This window comes from Pinus tabuliformis, chromosome 2_2 (assembly GCF_031772625.1).
Source record: "Pinus tabuliformis cultivar Carrire ecotype Pingquan chromosome 2_2, CPIR1, whole genome shotgun sequence".
Lineage (NCBI taxonomy): Eukaryota > Viridiplantae > Streptophyta > Pinopsida > Pinales > Pinaceae > Pinus > Pinus tabuliformis.
This window is the reverse complement of record NC_142300.1, coordinates 1,314,447,271-1,314,468,385: the sequence shown is the minus strand read 5'-3', so window position 1 is coordinate 1,314,468,385 and position 21,115 is coordinate 1,314,447,271. Positions and strand designations below refer to the sequence as shown.

At 41.0% G+C, this 21,115-nt stretch overlaps 1 protein-coding gene across 2 annotated transcripts in view; it reads left to right on the top strand.

Annotated features, from left to right (window-relative positions):
• The window catches only part of OVA2 (tRNA synthetase class I (I, L, M and V) family protein), a 391,242-nt gene that overhangs the window by 352,323 nt on the left and 17,804 nt on the right, over positions 1–21,115 (top strand). For both annotated transcript variants that reach the window (XM_089406156.1, XM_089406157.1), the window contains exon 20: positions 6,274–6,523. In XM_089406156.1, the coding sequence (XP_089262282.1) occupies positions 6,274–6,523 (250 nt within the window). The remainder of the gene's footprint in view (positions 1–6,273; positions 6,524–21,115) is intronic.

The following is a 21,115-nucleotide window of genomic DNA, read 5'->3' as shown; positions in this document are numbered from 1 at the left end:
GTTGTGCGACAACTTGATCGCTTGGATAGATTCAGACATGCAAAGTCGTTTCGATAATTTGATAATCAAATTCCACATCTTGAAGGGGGGATTCCTATACTAGATCAATGTGTGGAATCTTCTTCTGAAGCACTCTCTCCCCTACCTGAAGCTCCATCCATTGGTGACAATTTGAGTGATGCGATTGATAAAATTGGGAGACTCAATCTTGATTCAGTCCCAATTCAGTCAATTGGGTAGCCTAGGCCATCTTAGAAAGGTCCTCCAAAATCACTGACAAAGACACTTGAAAGTGTTCATCCTAATGAGGTTGGAAGGACAGGAACAAGAAATTCAACCAGGAAAAATGTGTTGAGAAATCTAGGGCATCAATAGATAGGTGATTTCTCTACTTTGATAATTGCTTGTTGTTGATTTTTGGTAGCATCAAATGTGCTATAAGTCTCAAAACTTGCGGGGAGGCTTGGACACATGCATTCTCCAATACCTAAAAATCGTTTTGGGAAATTCCACCTGAAGACAGTTTTATTAAAATAATTAATTATTTTTAATGGGTCCCTAGGTCTAAACGTTTAAAATAATTAATGGGTGTTAATCTAACTGTGGGTGAAACATCTACAAGAATACGAGGATCAAGCCAAAATGATCTGAACCATTGATTAGAAGTCAATCTGGGCTATTGGTTGTCCAACAGAAAGATATAAAAGGTGGCTTGATGGGCATTCGGAAAACACATCGAGTGGAGATCAAAAGATCAAATTTTTGAAGCAAAGTAGTGGCCGGAGAGAAATTCGAAGTGATCTTTTGCAGTGAGAGGCATGGATAGTTCCGGTTGGAGATTTCTTCTGATTCAAGAATACTCATCAGAGGAGGCAGAGAGAGATACAGGAGAGGCACTGCACATCCAGAAGAGGCTAACGCAAGGCCACACAGAGGCAGTGTAGGGTGACGCAGAGACAGGGCAGAGCCTTGAGGAGATCCAAAATTTTCTAGAGGGGTCGATTTTTGTAGCTGAATGCTAGGGTGTGAGACCGGAAGAGTAGAATTCAGAATCTCAGAGGCAAATTGATCAACCTAGAGGAGAGACGCAAACCCTAAATAGTGTGACGCTGGGTTGACATAGTAGCTACGCAGAGACAATGTAGAGGCAACCAAGGGCTAGTCTTTCAGTGGCTAGATCAGCCAGGATCTCCAGTGATAGTGTGAAGTAATCTCACTCATCTCTCTATCAGTAATATTTTCTGTACTAGATAGCCAGCGAGGCATCCAAAGATTGTATTTAGAATTACCACTGCTTAATAATAAAACCCTCAGCTGCTGCATCGGTTTTCCCACACTGGGTTTTTCCGGGGACATTTGTCCAAAAAAAACTGTATAGATGTGTTGTGTATTTCTTTCTTGCTCAGTGTTTTGTTTCCACATATAATAATTAAAGAGTGAAGGTTGTAGTGTATTTACTTCGATATTTACAATAGAACACCATAAATAACTTGAATGGATTAACAAGTAGGAGAAGTAACATCAGTTTGCTACAATAGGGATTTCGGTCTAGGAATTTTCACATGGTAACAGAGCTGCAGGTGAAGAAAGAAGAGCAGAGCCGAAAGAGCCCAATGCTGAAGGAGAGAGAGAGAACAAAGAGTTGCGTAAGCAGCAGATCAAATTACTAGAGGGATTGCACAGTTCAGGCTAGAAGGGCAAGATTTTCGTGGAAAATCTCTCTCTGAGTGAGTCGATAGAGAGGTAGGATTTGTAGATTGAAATTTGTTAGCGGCAGAGGGAGCAACACAACAGAAGCTTCAACGAAGAGGGGGTTTCTAGTGGGACGCAGTTTTCTGCAGGCAGTCGCTGGGCAGAAAGACGTTAGAAGGAAGAGAGAGGCACGGTTGAGGGAATTCTTCCTCAGAGGACTTCCAGCCAAGGAGTCCAAATTCTCATTTGCTAAGCAGTAGTGGAAAGGGGCAGATCTACAAGCTCCAACAGGCAGTGCGCAGGCTAGTCTAGTGCTACGCAGAGGAGAGAGGAGGCTATTCAAGTATTTCGATTGGCAGAGATGGCAGCCAGTGGATTGAGAGATCAGGATTGGTTCGATGGGACATCTAACTACGTGATCTGGAAGGCAAGGATGTCGCGCCTTCTAGATGAACATTTTCTCAAGATCTATGTCGATAGCGTGGTAGTTGAGCTTGTGGATCCAGATCTGCTCAAAATGTATAAGGGAGAGATGGAGAAGGCCAAGAGAATGATCCTCGATGGAGTGAAGGATCATGTAGTCTGACACATCGCTAACAGAGGGATTGCCAAGGAGATGTGGGATGCTTTGTTGACACTATATCAGGGATCTTTCGAGCAGCGGAAGATGTACTTGGAGCAGAAGATGAGATCCACGCAGATGTAGAAGGGGGAATGCATTAATCTGTTCCTCACTAGGCTTCAGGAGACCCGAGAGTTGTTGACATCTGTGGGGTCAACACCTCAACCTACCGAGATGGTGAGGCTAGCCTTCAACTCAGCATCAGAGGAGTGGCATGTATTTGTCCAGAGCATCCTGGGCAGAGAGGTTACCAGACTGGGAAGCAACGTGGGCCACTCTTCAACAAGAAGAGATGAGGAGAGATTTGGTCAAGCGTAAACTTGACGGAAGCAGTAGCAGCAGTCGATCGAAGACCAAAGAGGAGGAAGAGAATGCAGCCCTTTCATCCAAGGGGCAGTAGAGGCAACAGGAGCAGCAAAGGCAAAAGAAGGACGTCTCGAAGATTAAATTTTTTAGGTGTGGTGAACTTGGTCACTACGCTATACCATGTCCTCTCAGGAAGAAGGACAAGGATGAGAAGCATGATCTGAAGGCTACATCCGTGAAGATCGAGGAGAAGTTCGGCATGATTGCCCAGATACCTCCAGGGGAGAGGTGGGGTGATCTAGAACTGTAGTTCGAAAGAATTACAGTTGGGCAGGATCCTTGAGGAGTCCACCTCTCGGATCAATACCTTGCTACATGAGCCCATATGAGAAGTAGCAGGATGGACTAAGTGTCAGATGATATAGAGGATTGATGGAGTGATAGTTGCAGTGGCTAGGAGCGCCAGAGACTGAGTAGCATAGAGCAGAGGTCAGTAGCAGCGCAGAGGCTTCAGAAGGTCAGCGCAGAGACTAGTAGCAGTCAGAACTCTAGCAACAGATGTATTATGCTGAGAAATAGTTCAATAACTTTCGATGCTTTTCCGTTGTTGATGCAGTAGCAACAACAACTAGAGAAGGTTGCAGTGCAAATGCAGTGTTGGCAGTGGCAGGGCTAGCAGCAGCACGAATGCAAAATCTAAGAGGGAGTCACAGGACGGATGCAGTGTTGATAGTGGTAGGGTCAACAACAGTACATATGCAACATTTGTGCAGTAGTTGGTGGCCAGTGATGTTAGACATCAACAACGTAGAGGGAGATGTTACAAAATAGGGTGATGCTTCAGCAGGTTGAATTGCTAGAGCACATTCCTCGCTAAGAGGGAGTGTTGATTTCTGGTAGCATCGGATGAGCTCTAAGTCTCAAAATTTGCAGGGAGGCTTAGACACATGCATTCTCCAATACCCAGAAATCATTTTGGGAAATTCCACCCGAAGACAGTTTTATTAAAATAATTAATTATTTTTAATGGGTGCCTAAGTCTAAACTTAGGAAATTAAAATGATTAATGGGTATTAATCTAACTGTGGGTGAAACTTCTAGAAGAAGACGAGGTTCAAGCCAAAATGATCTGAACCATTGATTATAATTTAATCGGGGCCGTTGGTTGTCCAATAGAAAGATATAAAAGGAGGCTTGATGGGAATTTGGAAAACACATTGAGTGGAGATCAGAAGATCAAATTTCTGAAGCAGAGTAGCTGCCAGAGAGAAATTCAAAGTGATCTTTTGCAGTGAGGGGCAGGGATAGTTCCGGTTGGAGATTTCTCCTGATTCGGGAATACTCAGCAGAGGGGGCAGAGAGAGACACGGGGAGGCAACGCAAAACTAGAAGAGGTTGATGCAAGGCCATGCAGAAACAACATAGGCTGATGCCGAGGTAACGCAGAGCCTTCCGAAATTTGCTGGAGGAATTGATTTTTGTACCTGGAAGTTGGGGTGTGAGACTGGGAGAGCAGAAGTCAGAATATTAGAGGCAAATCGATCAGCCGAGAGGAGAGACACAAACCTTAGACAATGTGATGTTGGGTTGACGCAATAACTGCACAGAGACAAATCAGAGGCAACCAATGGCTAGTCTTTCAATGACTGGATAAGCCAAGATCTCCAGTGATAGTGTGAAATAATCTCACTCATCTCTCTGTCAATAATAATCTCTGTACTGGATAGCCAACAAGGCATCCAAAGACTGTTAGCCAACAAGGCATCCAAAGACTGTATTTAGAATTACTGCTGCTTAATATTAAAACCCTCAGTTGCTGCACCGGTTTTCCCACACTGGGTTTTTCTAAGGACATTTGTCCAAAAACGTCTGTGTAGATGTGTTGTGTATTTATTTCTTGCTCAGTTTCTTGTTTTCGCATATAATAATTAAAGAGTGAAGGTTGTAGTGTATTTACTTCGATATTTATAGTAGAACATTGTAAATAACTTGAATGGATTAACAAGTAGGAGAAGTAACATCAGTTTGCTATAGTAGGGATTCCAGTCTAGGAATTTTCACACTTGTGAGTGACTTTTTACTTCTTAGTTATGATCTTCTCTTCTTGTGTTATTATTGTGTTCTTTTCATCAAGACAATTACCATTTCATGAACAATGCAAAGACAAGAGACACATATATAGGCTTGTCAGCCTGGGCCAAAACCTCTCACTCGTTGAGAGAAAAACCCAAACAAAATTCTTCTTATAGATCTTCAATTGATGAATACCAAGGCCATGACAAAAACCCTTGACACTAGAGTCCTCCCAAGACCAAGTCACCAAGCTTCTCTCCAACGCTGCTCTTCGTCTTCTCTTTCTCGACTTCTCCTTCTCTTCTTGTTCTCGGCTTCTCTTCCTCTTCTTGATCTCAGCTTCCCTTTTGAATCTCGGTCTCTTATTGTCGGTCTGCAAGCCTACCATTGAAACCCTAGATTACTTCTTCTTCCTTGAATAGTCTCCTTAAGAGAGAGACCTATTGCACTTCTACTCGGCTTCTTCTAACTAGGTCTTCTACCCAAACAAAATCACCTCAATGTGACAGCAACTCTTTCGACCTCCTCTTGATATCTTCGGATCTGCTACCTTCACACGTGGGAGGACAAACTAACCCAAAACAATGCTCAACTATATTCGCTATCCTTCCTTCTTGCTCTGCTGATGTAGAGGCTTCATCTAGTATTAATTTTGCACTTCTTTGTAGACTAGCTTCACCGAATTCATTGTATCCAAATGAGGTTGAGTATGGGTATATATACATGTTTGTCCATGACCATTAGGCCAACATGATCTCTTGGAGGAAAGTCGACTTCATCTTCTAGATTTTTCCCTTCGTTGTAGGCGCACTTGATGAGGGCTAGTGACAAGGTCATGGAGAATGACTTTACATAGACAATTATGCCTCTTTACAATGTGTAACATGTCTTCATTACATGACAATGACTCTTTAGACTTTTATGACTAGATGACAATATCCCTAAGGGCTCTCAATGGGAGTCTCAACTAAAAATAAAATCGCTTGCTAATGAAACCCATGATGCAATCATTACAATAATTTTACTTTTTCTTCTTTACATCTCTTACATAAAAATCACAATTACATGTCATTATGAAGACTGAACCTAGTTACACTTTTTCAACATGATCAAATTTTCTCAATTGTAGCAAAAAGTTATAAAGGATGAGCCTCCATGAAGCCTAAGAAACTATTGATGTAAGGCAAGGTCATTAGATAAAAGTTCCATGTTTGAAATTAGGGAAGGTACTATTCACTAAACCATGCAATATCATGTTCACCACAAGGTTAGATATTCTTTACATTTTCAAGTGAGAGAATTTTGCCAAAACAAGACATGTAAAAGAAAACTTTTTTGCAAGTAGAATATCCTGTGGGCGAATGAGCTATCAAAAACTGATTTTACTTGGTCACTATCTCTAAATAGTAAATACAAACAAAGTATAGATAAAACGCATTTTTTGCATGAAACATAATTGCTCAAGCACAGCATAAAACTTTGTCATATGCCATCTCTCTATATGCTCTGTCAACATATAGATAAGCCATGTTTCTGTTCTATGAATATTTTGATGTGATTGCTTTCTTGTACCATTTCAGGGGTAAAAACAGCCAAACAAGGAGGACTTGTCAGACTGTTCTTGCAGCTCATCTACTCTGTATAGTGCGGGCTATAGCTCCAATTCTACCTCACATGGCTGAGGACTCATGGCAGCACTTGCCATTTCCATATAGCAGGGAAGATGGCTCTCTAGCAGAGTTTGTTTTTGAGGCACAATGGCCAAGAATAGATGAAGATTGGCTCTCTCTAGCGAAAGAGGAGGTTGAATTCTGGACAAAAGCTCTTGAGGTCGGTCTCTCTCTCTCTCTCTCTCTCTCTCTCTCTCTCTCATGTGTGCACTGGGACATGTAGGTGGGTCTGTGTGAGGGCATATTTTTGTGCACATGTGGTGAATCCAAACCCCTCTATGCCATCTTCAAGAAATTAGGGCACTTAGATCTTCAATTCTCTCAATGCTTTCTGATGTATGGACTAACAAAAATTCTAAATTTAACTATAGACTACCAAAATCCAAATGGACCATAAGCAATTTTAAATAGGTTACATCATAGGATTTTCAAGTGTTTCAGCCCACAATGTAGATACAGTATTTATAACATTGAACATATTAAATTATTACTTGTCTACAATTTTTTGCTGAACTGCATGGAATAGCTGCTGGACAACAGGTTTCATTCCAGCCATTGAAATATCTATGCAACTTCGCACTTTAGCCTCTGCACCACAGATTTGTACTCTGTTCTGGTTTTTTACTTTTATATCTTCAATATTGTAGACTGGAGCTGCTTTTATCTTGCTTTTATAGGGGCAGCCTTCACACTCCCACTTTGTATTGACACAGATGTACTTGGCAGTCACATTGACCTATTTGATGCCATTTGTTAGACATTAACAAAATTATCTTATCTTGTCTTGCAGGCTTAAAACTCAACCCTCAACAGTTTCACATGTAGGAAACTCAGCGGTCTTCTCAATGAAATCAGAGATAAGATAAGATAATATTATCAATGCCCCACAAGTGACCACTAAAGTAGGTGAAAGGGACTCCCTGAATAAGCAATGGAACCTCCCCTTGATCTTGTAGTAAATGGGGTCACAGAAGATAAAGTGCTCATTAGTCTCGACTCTCAACCCCCTGAAGATAGCAGAGCTGGCATATCCTGTGCAATCTATCAATATTGTGATTAGTCTCTACCTAAGTCACTTGACATAGGGATTCGGGATTCGTAGGATACGGGGATTTGAGTGTCAGATTTGGACACGTTGACCCCCCGGAATAGGACATGTAGGATTCGTTATATATATATATATATATATATATATTAAAAATTAGATATTTCTAATTCTTACACAAATTCATTGATTTCAAACATAGATCTTCATCTATAGCATGCATAGGACATACAAAATTCAAATACATGTTAGTGGTCACATAAATCATGATTCATAAATGAAAGACAACTTATAACTACAATATAGTAAGATAAAGACATTGACAGCTGTAGTTTTCTCATTAAATCATCAAATCAAAATGTGTTACATACATAGTGCTGGTGCAATGCCAATGGCAAATAGAAATAGAAAATATAAAACAACTACAGGTATACAAGCCTCAAGGCATTGGGTAGCCCATGACTCATGAGTCATCAATCCTCAGAGTCATCATCAGAATCAACGTCAATGTCCTCATCATCATGGTCACCACTGCTCTCCTCTGCATCCTCCTCCTTCCCTGTATCCATAGTCGCCTCTGCATTTGCTGGTGTGGAGGATGACCCCTCTAAAATATCACCATCATCAAATCTAATAGGCTCTAGCACTGGATCATTGAGATCCATGTTGGCCAATGCCAACTCAACACTGCTGTCCAGACCCATATCATCAGGAAAGACATCCCACATCTTTGTCTTTCCCCTCAACCACTCTTCCCTCTACCTGTAAATAAGACAAAGGTTGATGTGCACATACACCATTGTCTCTGCCCTGGACTGCTCAAGCCTGCGCTTATTCACACTATACAAATTCCCATATGTGCTCCAATTACTCTCGCAACAAGAGGATGAAGTCACCTGAGAGAGGAGCCTCATGGGTAACTGCTGAAGAGGAGGGCTTGTTGCCCCATGATTTTCCCACCAAGAATAGGACGTCTTAGCCCCCCTGTCTCTAATCACATCATATCCTGCAAATCGACTAGTGCCAGTGGAAAGCTATGCAAAGGCATCCTCCACCTCATCAAGCAATGCTCTATCCTGAAAAACCTGCCTGAATGCATCTTTCCTCCCCTGTGAGATTTCACCATCCATGTGAGGAGGGAATCTGCGGGAAGGTCCACCATTCAACCACTCATGGCTGTAGTATTTTGGGTTCAATGAGTGAGCCAAACAATGTAAAGGTGTGCAATTCTTGTCCCATCTGCTAACAAGAATATCCTGTATAGTACCACAGAAGGCCTCTAGTGATGTCTCATACTCGAGGCACACAGAAGGCCTCTAGTGATGTCTCATACTTGAGGCACTCACTCTGTAGAATAATGCTCCTCACCGACTCAATCATGGAATCCCATCCCTCATAAACCTCTCCTAGGATGGGTTTGTTTGTATCTGCAAATCGAAGCAATGAAATGATAGGGTCCATGATCTGAATAAGTAGATCTACCCTCTCCCACCAAGCATCATCTAGCACTGTGTCCTTCACTCTTTTAGAGGCTACTTGATCTGTCTTTCTCCAAGAAGACCAAAACTCAGAAATAACCATGGACCCAAGAGCGGTCTTGACCTCCCTCAACATCTTCAACATCATGAATGAAGAGGCAAACCGTGTTTCAACAATCTTCAATAATGATAGATTGCTGTACTTCTTGTAGATAGTGAGGGCATTTGTATGATTTTGCACAAAGTTACGGATATGTTGTGCATCCTCAATAATGTTACCAATCGAAAGCACATTAGAAGCAATGGATTTCAGTGCTAAGTTCAATGAATGGACAATGCAAGGTGTCCAAAACACTTGTGGATATTTAGCTTCCACAATCATGCCAGCAGCCTTGCAAATAGGTGCATTATCTTTAATGATTGGCACACAAGAATCAACACCTACATATTCAATAACTCTAATAAATAACTCACCAATAAATTGTGCATCCTTGTATTCTCGAAGTGTATCCCATTGCTTTAAAGAAAACTGGACCATTCAAGGAAGACACCATGAAGTTGATTATTAGGTGTCGTGCTGGATCTGTCCATCCATCAGAAACAATGCTAACCCCAGATGTTGGCCATGATGCTACAATAGGCTCAAGCATCTTTTGCACCTCTTTTTTGCCTTCGTCAACAATGTGGTTCTAAGCTTCTCTGAATCAGGAGGCACATACTATGATGGAAACCCGTGAGTTAGAGCTCGATGCATCTCAATAAATAGAGGTGAGCGTGCAACATTAAATGATATGAAGTTTTGATAGAAAAAGAAGGCAACGGTGAGATCAAGCTCTTCCCGTTTCTCTTTTTGAAAAATCTTGTCCATTGGACCAAGTGTAATTGCTCTTCTTTTTGCTACTTGTCCCCCAATAGAACTCTCAAATGGAAATTTGGTGCCTCCTTTCCTCAAAAATGGAAGGGGGTCTTCGTTCTTGGTTTTTCTTGATTTTGCGGCCACATTTTCCATACCAACAATGGACTCCTTTTCCATTTCTTTCCTCTTTTGTAAAGGAACATCTCTACAAGCTCCAATTCCACAACCTGGTAAAGCCAACAAATGGCCTTTCACACGGTAATATGTGCTTTTGAAAGAAATGTGACAAAAGTTGCATCTCCATTGCACATTGCCTCCTCCCTTCTCCTTGGTGCTTGTCCCATCCTCTCTTGTGACATATTTCCACAAGGGAAATTTCTCAATGTTGTCTTTAGGTCCTCCTCTTCCCTCAACATTACTTGCAACAGACTCTGATGATATTGGGGGAGGAGGGGCATCTCTAATGGAGACATTCTTCCCCTTCCTTTGCCCCCTAACTATTGCCTTTGATTAAGCCATGAATACTATTAAAAAAAAAAAAACAAAACATGCACAAATTTGTAAAAAAAAAATCATATGCAAACTGCTGTAATAGAAATGCAAAAAAAATAGAGCTGAAATGCACTTATCTAGTGCTTGAATCTCCTTGCTGAATGCTCCACACCCTTAGCTCCTTGCTCCAAACCCTTAGCTCCTTGCCCACAACTCAAAGTATGCAAACTTGAAAGAGAAATATGGTGAAAAACAAAAGGAACAACGCCTTTTTTAAGTGTGCAGGTTTCATTTTAGGGGATTCAAATCCCAGAATCGGGACACGATGTGTCCTAACGAGATTCATATGAATCCCGTTAGGACACGTCCCCTTTTGGGATTCGAATCCCCAGCGAATCGTGTCCGATTCGCAGGATCTGGACACGTGGAGGGTTTCTAACGAATCCGGTTACTTAGGTCTCTACCAGAAGCTTATGAAAGCCTACCCTAAACTAGCCTAGAGGGATTAGAAGAGGGTACATCCAATGGCAAAGGGTGTCTTGTTGCTCAAATTATACAGGCATTGCGATAAAATTGCTTAGGGCGGGGGCTGTCACCTTGATCCCCGCCCACTTCGTTCTAGTTGTCTCCCATCAATAGGCTACGAGGGGTAGTCCCTATATAAATGAGGTGAGAGACAAGTTGGAAACCAACCTATTTGGGAGACACTGTTGAGTGGCCTAGCCACTTGGTTTGTGAAAATTTGGAGACCCAAATTTCTACTACAGCAACTGATTAAGTTTCTTCTATTTGTTAAATAACTAAACAAATTATTTATTGCATCCGACAACAAATATTGAAACTAATACACTGTAGCCTTAACTATTTAAATTATATGCGGAAACAAGAATCTGAGCAAGAAGAATTCATAACACACAAGAGACACCATTGTTTTTGGACAAATGTCCCCGTAAAAACCCAATGTGGGAAAACCGGTTCAACAGCTGAGGGTTTGTATTATTATGTAGTAGTTTCTGAATACAATTCTGCAGATGCCCAAACTAGCAATCCTATACAGACATCTAACTGGGGAAAAAGGTAGTGAGATGATCTCACCCTATCACTGGAAGATCTGGCACTGATCTGTGCTGGAGATGAGCCTCTGAACAGTACTGCATCACACCCACGCAATCATTGCGTCACTGCTGCTAGGACTACACTGCACCTCCTCGAGATCCTTTGCTAGCTAGAAACTTCGGCCCTCTGGCCTCTTGGTCTCACACCCCTGCTCCAACACTAGATCCCAATTGTTCCTCATTTGAATTTTAGACTCGCTTTGAAGCTCTGTGCTGCCACAACGTAGCTCTGTGTCTGCCTCTCTAGACGACTTTCTGCCCTCTCTGCATTGTACTCTTCGGATCAGGAAATCTTCCTTCAAAAACTATCCTTGCCCCTCATTGTAAGAAATCACCTCGATCACTTCTTCAGCAACTGTTGCACTGCTCTCTTGAGAAATCGATCTCTTGATCTCTCACTCGATGTGTCTTCGAGATGCCCATCAAGCCTCTTCTTATAATCCTCTTGTTGATCAATCAACGACTCATATTAGATTCTAATCAATGGCTTAGATCATCTTGACTTGATCTCTGTCCTTTTCTAGAAGATTCACACCCAGTTTCATTAATATGCTTTAATTATTTTAATTTCCTAAGTTTAGACTTAGGCACCCATTAAAAATAATTAATTATTTTAATAATACCTCCTCTGGGTCGAATTTCCAAAAACAATTTCTGGGTATTGTGAAATGCATATCCTAGCCTCCCTGCAAATTTTGAGGCCTAGAGCACATCTGATGCTACTAGAAATCAACACTCCCTCTTAGCGAGGAATGTGCTCTAGTAATGCACCCTGTTGAAGCATTACCCTGACTCTGTAACATCTCCCTCTGCGTTCTTGACGTATGACATCATTGCCCACAAACTATTGTGCAAATGTTGCATCTGTGCTCCTGCTGACCCTACCACTACCACTACTGCTCTACATTGCAACCTTCTCTAACTGCTGCTGCTACTGCAACAACAACGAAAAAGCATCCAAAATATTGAACAGGTGTTCAACATGATGCATCTGTTGTTGGAGTTCTAACTGCTGCTAGCCTCTGCGCTGACCCTTGGAAGCCTTTGCGTTGCTATTGACTCTGCACTGTGCCAACTGCACTGCTGTCAACTCTTCTCTGCGCTACTCAGTCTCTGGTGCTACTAGCCATTGTAATTGTCACTCCGACACTCCTTTGCACCAACTAACATTGGTTCACCCTGCTACTTCTTGATCTAGGCTCTTGTAGCAAGGTCTTGATTGAAGAGGTGGACATCCTCAAGAATCCTGTCCAGACTCCATACTGTAGGTCTTTGGGGCTGCAGCTCTAGATCACCCCACCTCTCCCTTGGAGGTATCTGGGCAATCATGGTAAACTCTTCCTCCTTGATCCTTGCGGTTGCAGCCCGTGAATCATGTTTCGTGTCCTTGTCCTTCTTCTTGAGAGGACACTGCGTAGCATAGTGATCAAATTCACCACACCAAAAGCATTTGATCTTCGAGACATCGTTCTTTTGCCTCCGCTGCTCCTCCTACCCCTTCGATGCAAGGGCTACATTCTCCTCCTCCTCCTCCTTGGGCTTCATCCCATAGTTGCTGCTGCCATCGAGTTTTCATTTTATTAAGTCTCTCCTCATCTCTTCCTGTTGAAGAGCGGCCCACATCCCTTCCCAATCCGACAATCTCTCCCTCCTCATGATGCTCTGGACAAATACTTACCATTCTTCTAAGACTGAATTCAAGGCCAACCTCACCATCTCGATAGGTTGAGGTGCTGATCCCACAGTGCTAATTGATCTCAGATTTCTTGAAACTTCACAAGGAACGAATCAATGCGTTCCCCCTTCTGCATCGTCATGGATCTCATCTTCTGCTCCAAGTACATCTTTCTCTGCTCAGAAGATCCTTGATACAACGTGGCCAAGGCATCCCACATCTCTTTGGCAGTCCCTTTGCCAACAATGTGACATACAACGTGATCCCTCACTCCATCGAGGATCAACCGCTTGGCCTTCACCATTTCAACCTTAAAAAAGGTACAATCATTTTGAAATTTGCCTTGTATCACTAATTTTCTTGTGTTGAGGTTTTGGAATCATAAAGATTCTTGTTAGGGTGATTAATCTCTAGATTAAATCTACCCTTGTCATACTATCTCTTACCATTTGTTCATTTTGGTGAAACCCTAACCTTTAGGGTTCACTGTAAAACCCTAACCTTTTGGTGCTTAGGGTATGTTAATAATGAAACCCTAGTCCACTTAGGGTTTGTTGATAAAGTTTAGAACATATAATGATATCCTACTCTCTTGATGTTTAGGATCTTGAAGAAACCCTAGCCTTTTAGGATTTGTCGTTGATATCCCGGTTATATGATGAAACCCTAATTTTAATGGTTTGATGAATTAGGGTTTATGACAAAACCCTTGCGATAGTCAATCCTAGGAATGAAACCCTAGGTGTATGAGCTTCTGCATAATTGAAACCCTAGTCTAGTCAAATTGTTGGAGTTTGATGTGTGTATCTAGGGTTTACGATAAAAACCCTAGTAAGAGATTGATATAAGGAAATAATAATGAAACCCTAGATATGAAATGCTAGGATGTTAACTTTGTTGTTGATATCTATGATAAAATCTAGGGTTTGTAACAAAATTGTAGTAGAGTTTGACATGAAATTCTAAGAGCATAATATTGAAACCTCTAATGTAAAATGCTATGATTGAATTGTTATCTTGATTTAGTTACTAATATCCAAGGATTTATGTCTTGATGACGGAATCTAGGGTTTGTGAAAAAACCCTAGCAAAGTTGTTGAAGTCTAGATTATGAAAAGATGTAACTCTTGTTGATTGTAAACCTAACTAGGTTTAGGTTTTAGATGTCTAAAACTTGATTATTTTGATACTTCCATGTCAACCCTATTTTGATAAAATGCTCCTATATATTTGTACTTGGTTTGCAGCTACATGATCTTGAAGATGTTGATGTTCATGACTTGATGAGCATAATGGAAAGAGGGAGCTATAAAAATAATGATGACATTAAAGATGATGTTCCTAAAAGAATGAAATTTTGAAAGGTTATAGCTAGTCAGATGATATGGTACAAATAAACGAGCCCGTGTGGCTGCAAGGAAGAGGTTTTTGATATAAAGAAGAAGCTTGGATATAAAGGGTATAACTCCCTAAGTTAAGAGGGAGGGCATATTATGACAACTATAGTGAATACCTTGAAGAAAGAATGGGATCAAAGAATGAATAATAACACTACAGATGGATGTTCTTGATTGAACATGAAGTTGCAAAGAAAGACTTGGTTGTGTTGAAGTGTTGAGGATGAGTTTGGTGCTACTGAAGAAGTTAAAAAAGAAAGCTTCTAACGAAGATGTGATTGGTGGATAATATGATGATGATTTAAGCAACGTCAAGTTGATTAAGAAACCCAAAGGTTTGTGCTAACCAATGTTTTAAGACTCCGACTCCGACTCCGACTCGGCCGAGGATCGACTCCGACTCCGACTCCGAAACGGTAATGACTCGGCTGGCTCGATTTTAATGACTCGGTCGTTGTAAAAAATACATTAAATATTTATTTTTTTATTAAAAAACATAATTTTAAATATTTTAAACATAATTTTAAAGATTTTCATTCATGTTTCCAAACACACAGCATTATAATATAGATGGAAGACAACATATGATCAAAGTAGGCTCATGAACCAATCCACTATATCAAAATGGTACCCAATGGCAATACATAGTCAACTGTCATACATGATCAAAGACTCAAAACAAAATACAAATAACCAAGGAGGCTAGAAATGGCCTCTACAACAAAAGTAAACTGTGATGGTGACCAGACTGCAATACTAGTACTACTGGCTAGTAGCTACTGCCACAGGAGCCAAGATCATCTCGACCAATCTCTGGATCATCATCATCAGAGTCAGACAAGGGGCCCCATGGCTCCTCCTCATCATCATCATCGTCTCGAACTGCAACTGTAGAAGTGGTACCAGTACCACTAGCAGGCTGTGCAGCAGATGCAAGCTGAGATAGAGTAGATATGCGGCTGCGCTTCTGTCGTGGCTGAGCAGAGGAAGCACCTACAACTGGAGTCCTTGCTGGCTGTGAGGCTGAGGCTGGTGGATTGGGATCTGCATTCAACTGAACAGGCTGAAGTTGAACAACATGTTCAAGTTCATCAAGATCCTCATCAAGATCAAACTCTGGTGGACGACTCTCCACTACCCAATCTGATGTTGGATCAATGTCTTCCAACACAATGGGATCTGAATCAGGTCTTTTGTTCAGCAATTGGTTTCGTCTGAGCCGAAGGTTGTATTGGACAAAAACTAGATCATTCAACTGTTTTTGATCCAAACGGTTTCTCTTCTTTGTGTGAATCCTCTCAAAGACAGACCAATTGCGCTCACACCCAGATGCACTACAAGTTTGACTCACTGGCCACCAAAGGCCTCCCACCATTGTGCTGCAAAAAACATAGGAGTGTAATGAATTATGAGTTAGATGAAGGCTGAAGCTCAACAAAATTACAAATTATATCTAACTTTCAAATTATAAATGATTTAACAAACTTTAATAAAAAAAGTAAAACCATTAAGAAATTGAAAATTGAAATTTTTGTTTACTTGGCTCATCTGCTTGTCTTGCAATCTTTGCTAGGTTCTTCCCAAAGGTACTTGTTGCATTGCTGAAGGATGTGACCTGTTGATGTATCTCCAGCTGATCAGACTCCGATGGGATCATGCGTTCAATGCAATCAACCAGTCCATCTCTGACCTCCCCCCTCAAAGCTCCTGACTCCTTAGCTTTATAATGATACCGTGGGTTCAAAAAATACCCAGCTGCATGTATAGGGCGATGGAGTTGATTGTTCCATCTTTCATCAATGATTGCCCAAATGGGCCCATACTTTGCCACTCTATCCTTGTATGCTGTCTTTATTTGCTCCTTTGCTTGATCCATAGCCTCATAAATGAAGCCCATAGCCAACCTTTCCCCATCCACCAACCGCAACACCTTAACTAGTGGCTCAACAAGCTTCACAATCTCTGCTGCCTTTCTCCAAAAAGTTTCTTCATGGACTTTCCTTTTCAATTCTTTGCCTTCTGGTTTGTTAGACCAATTGCTTTGATTCCATTCATCACTGGAAAACATCTTTTGCAAGTTTCTATGTTGGGAAAGCATAGATTGCAATGTCAAAAAATGTGTAGCAAATCTAGTGATGGCAGGCCTAATAATATCCTTGCCTCCAGTGTGTTTCCTCATGAGACTCAAAACCAGTGTATGATTGTAGATAAATTTTGTTATGCTTTTGGCATGATCTACAGTGTTTCTGACCCAATCTAATTTTCCAATATCCTCAAGCATGAGGTCTATGCAATGTGCAGCGCATGGGGTCCAAAAGATGGTCTTGTGTTTTTCCTCTAACAGTTTACCAGCAAGAACATAGTTAGAGGCATTATCTGTGATGATTTGAACAACATTAGCCACCCCCACCTCCTCAACAACCTGATCCAATAGCTGAAACAACAAGTGGCCATCTTTTACCTTATCAGATGCATCAACTGATTTTAAAAACATGGTTCTCTGCGGGCAGAAGACAAGAAAGTTTATGATGGTACGGTTTCTTTGATCAGTCCATCCATCTGACATGATGGTACACCCTGTTCTTGCCCATGAGTCCCTGAACTCTTGCAAATACTCATTAATGGATTGAATTTCTTTCTGCGAACGAAACCCCCTTAGCTCTTGCATAGTAGGGCCTTTGAAGCCTTTTCCAGCAGCATGTATGGCATCAAACATAGGCTCATAATATGGTGAATGAGCAGAATTAAAGGGGATATCAACATCATACCACCATCTAGCTATGTAGTCACAAGCAGTCTCCCTCAATTCTTTCTTCCAATGGTCATCGAAAGTGGGCTGAATTTGACCTTTACTAACTTCAGGACCATGTGCATCTGATGGAGAGGAGGGAGTGAAATAACTTTTGATAGTCACATCACCCTTTTTCAAATTCATTCTACCCTTTCCCTTATCTTGAACAGAACCAAAAGAGGGAGGAACATAACGGAAAGGGTTGGATGCCTCAGTTTGAGGGATAGAGGAAGAACCCTCAAAATCATAGTGGGGGTTGGTAGCCATCATTTTTTGTATCTCCCTCTTCCTCCCAATTTCAGCCTGTATCTCTTTTTGCCTAGCCTTATCTTCTTTAAATTTCTCAAAGCTGGCCAACAAATTCTTTCTAATCTCCTCAATTTCTGATGAGGTACATGGGGTAATTTGGCCTCTAATACCTGCCAAGTGTTGTTTCAGCCTATTAATGCCCCCAGGACCTTCCTTAATTTTCCTATGGCAAAATTTGCAATGCATCTGACTATCAACCATTTCAACATATGCCCAAGCAGGATCTTTTGCTCTAGGTGCCATTTTTTGACTAGGAAAACAATCTGAAAATGAAAAAAAATAAAAATTGATTCAATGTTCATTTATTTGACAAAAAGCACTCTCTAAGCTTTCTTGATATGCACCTAAAATTTACGAAGCAAAAACAGATTTATAGAGGTGGAAAAAAATACCTCCAGGCACAAACTGCCTCCTCAAGCTTGCTCCAAGAATCAGCTCCTCAATGTTGCTCCAAATGGTTGCCCAAGAAGCTCCTCACTCTAGCTACAATGCTCTTCCAAGACTCCTCACTGCTGCTCCAAAACAAGCTCAAGAACTGCTCACTAATTCTCAAAGAAGAATCTCACTCAAATGCATAAGACTACTGTGAGTGAATGAGAGCATTTGGGTGTCTTAAATAGGGTTTGGGAGGGGGAAAAGGACCCCAAAAGCATTTAACAAATTACTATTACCCTTTGGAATCCATAAACTGCATTAAACATTTGAAAAATTACCAAAAAAACGAATTTTGTTTTAACTTTTTACGCTGCCCAGCCGTCCCAAGTGTGACTCGGCCGAGTCATAACGGAGCCGGCCGGGTTGACCGAGTCACACATGACTCGGCCGAGTCATCCGAGTCATGTGTGACTCGGTCAACCGGACCGGTTAGGTGGCCGGGTCACTCCTCAGGCTAATGACTCGGTTCGACTCGGCCGAGTCCGTTTCTAATCGGCCGGCTTGTAAAACAGTGGTGCTAACACACACACAAACACATATATTGAAAGTTTATTAGTAATTAGGGTTGTGGTTGTGCAGGATCTCTCCATAAGAAAGTTGAAAGCATTCTTGGATTGGTGGATATATCTGATTTAGTGGATATATTTGAGGAGCAACAGATGCTTGGGAGGACATCTAGTCGGCTTGTGATGATGTCTAGATCCCGAAGTAGGGAGGATATCGTTGGTCTTGTGGAGCTTCGGCCTTGGATACAATACCTAGATCCCTGGGTTGGTGTTAGAGTTGAACCCTGATGGTACCTATAGAGGCTGAAGCTTGGAACACACCTTAGTCCCACCCAGTTAGATACCTCGATCAAGTATCTAATCTATAGCACTACGTGTGTTGTGACTCTTCGTAGATATCATTTTGAGTTAAGAGGGAGTGTTGAAGAATGTAACTAGTGTTGGTCTTCACAATTATATTTGTCAAAAGAAAGAAAAAGACATTTTTTTTACTTAAGAAAGCATGGATTTCATGCTTGGATCATTGGTCACTAGGTCAAAGCACCCATTGTGTGCTCTAGGATTTTTGTATTGAGTCAAAATCAAAATCATGATGTAAAAGACCCCTTTTGGGCTTTTTATGTCAAAGAAGAAAAATATATTTTTGAGTCAAAGTATATAACATACCTCCATCCTTCAAGTCGACTCTAGCTTCATCTTCTACTGTTCATGTTACCCTAAAAGTATAGTGACAAATCACTATATATACCTTATCATTCGACCTAGTTTGGAGGAGCAAAAGCAAGTAATTTGGCTTGCAACTTTTTAGTGAAGAAGAGGATGCGAGACAACCTAAAGGAAGAAGAAGGTACAACGAAGAACGATAGACTACTATCTAAAGGGAAGCCGAAACTCTCAGGGTTGTAGAGGGAACTGAAAATTTTCAAGATTACAAAAAGAATCGAAAATTTCAAGGCTACAGTGAGGACCAAAAATCTCAGGATTGCATAAGAACTAATCTTTGCTGACTTGAAGATTTGACTTCAGTTTGATTTGTCTACAAGGGAGGCTGACTTGAAGGATTGGAGGGTGTCAATGTTTTAGTCAAAGGTCTTGGATTGTCTCATCATGATTTGAATCTACTAAAGGAAGAAGTTTGATTGGGTTTTCCCCTTCATAGGGGTTTTGCCCTGGCTAAGTGCCTACATCTGGTGTCCATTTGTCTTTGATGATCTTCATGTCTTGGTAGTTGTTTGATGATATAGAACACAATAATAACAAGAAGAATAAAGAATCTAAAAGAATATCACAAGTATCTATCAAATTACAAGAGAAATCAATTAATATAACCCTATGTTGCCCTAGTTTTCTCAACACCTAGGGGAATTAATGCATTTTACTCCTTAAAACTCCATTAACAAGTGTCATCGAAGTATAAATACATAAGGGTGTATTAAACTTGCTTCCATTTAGGGTAGCAAAGTTGCTTCCCATTTAGGTCTCCTTGAAGAGCAAGGTGTCTATATTGTAATCTTTCATAACTCCTAACCTCCAAATGGCCAGGCACTAGTCTTGAATCCTTGTGATCACCTTAAAATTGAAAATCATCTTTACTTTCACCATTATTCCTTGTCCCTTTAAGGATAAGGAGGCATCTCTAGGGCTTGGTGTGAAATCCTTTGGAGGGAGGCAATTTGAATTTTGTTTGGATAAGATTATTCCTTAGTGTCTCCCCTAGGAATCCTAAAGTTTTGGAGGAATTGCCATGGTGGAATCTCCATAAAATTGATGCCCTAGCCATCACATCAAGAGGGAACCCTAGAAGCTAATCCTTCAACTTGGGGATTTCTTTGAAGGCATTTTCTTTAGTACCCATTGGAGTAAATCAGTAATTGTCTTTTCTCTTATCTACCTTGACCTTTGATGAACTCATATCTCGCTATATATATCAACCCTAGGTCTCGTGTAACCATATTTCAAAGGGGTTTTTCGTGGAAAGTCTTACTAGCTTCTCCCAAAGCTTGCACTTTTGGTGAACCTTTCCATTGAATGAGCCACCTTCCCCCACTCCAAACCTACCATAGATACAAATCTATCACAAGTGAGGGTTACTGGGACTCCTCTCGTCGATGAAAATACGAGAAGAGTAGGGGACTTAGGTTGTGGTGATAATGGGCCATTGTCCCAAGTGTTGTTGTGCCCTCTAGATTTTTCCCTCTTTACAAGGCCTGCTAGTTTGTGCAGCTACAAGTACTATGGAATAAGCAACGTTAACCAACTGAAAGTAATACATGTTGTAGTAGATCACAAGTAAAATAATTTCATGTTACTTTGATATTTGTTCCCCACTTCAGAGTGGAGATATATTGTTGCCACTGATTGTAAATCTGATGCAACTAGCCCACCTATGTGGCTAAATATAGAGTAACTTGTTGCTCTCCTTCTCCTTGTCTATGTAGATAAACCTTTTGATTATTTCTAGAATTTTGATTAATTTCTCTTCTCCACCGATTTATTACTAAATATCATGATTAATTTTCGCTGCCAAGGACCCAATATTCCATTAGGCATTGTAACATTTTTGGGATAATCTAGATTCTAGCAGATAGGATGAAGCGACCTATTGGGTGATTATGTTTCCTAAAACATTTGGAGATACTGCAAATGAATGGGA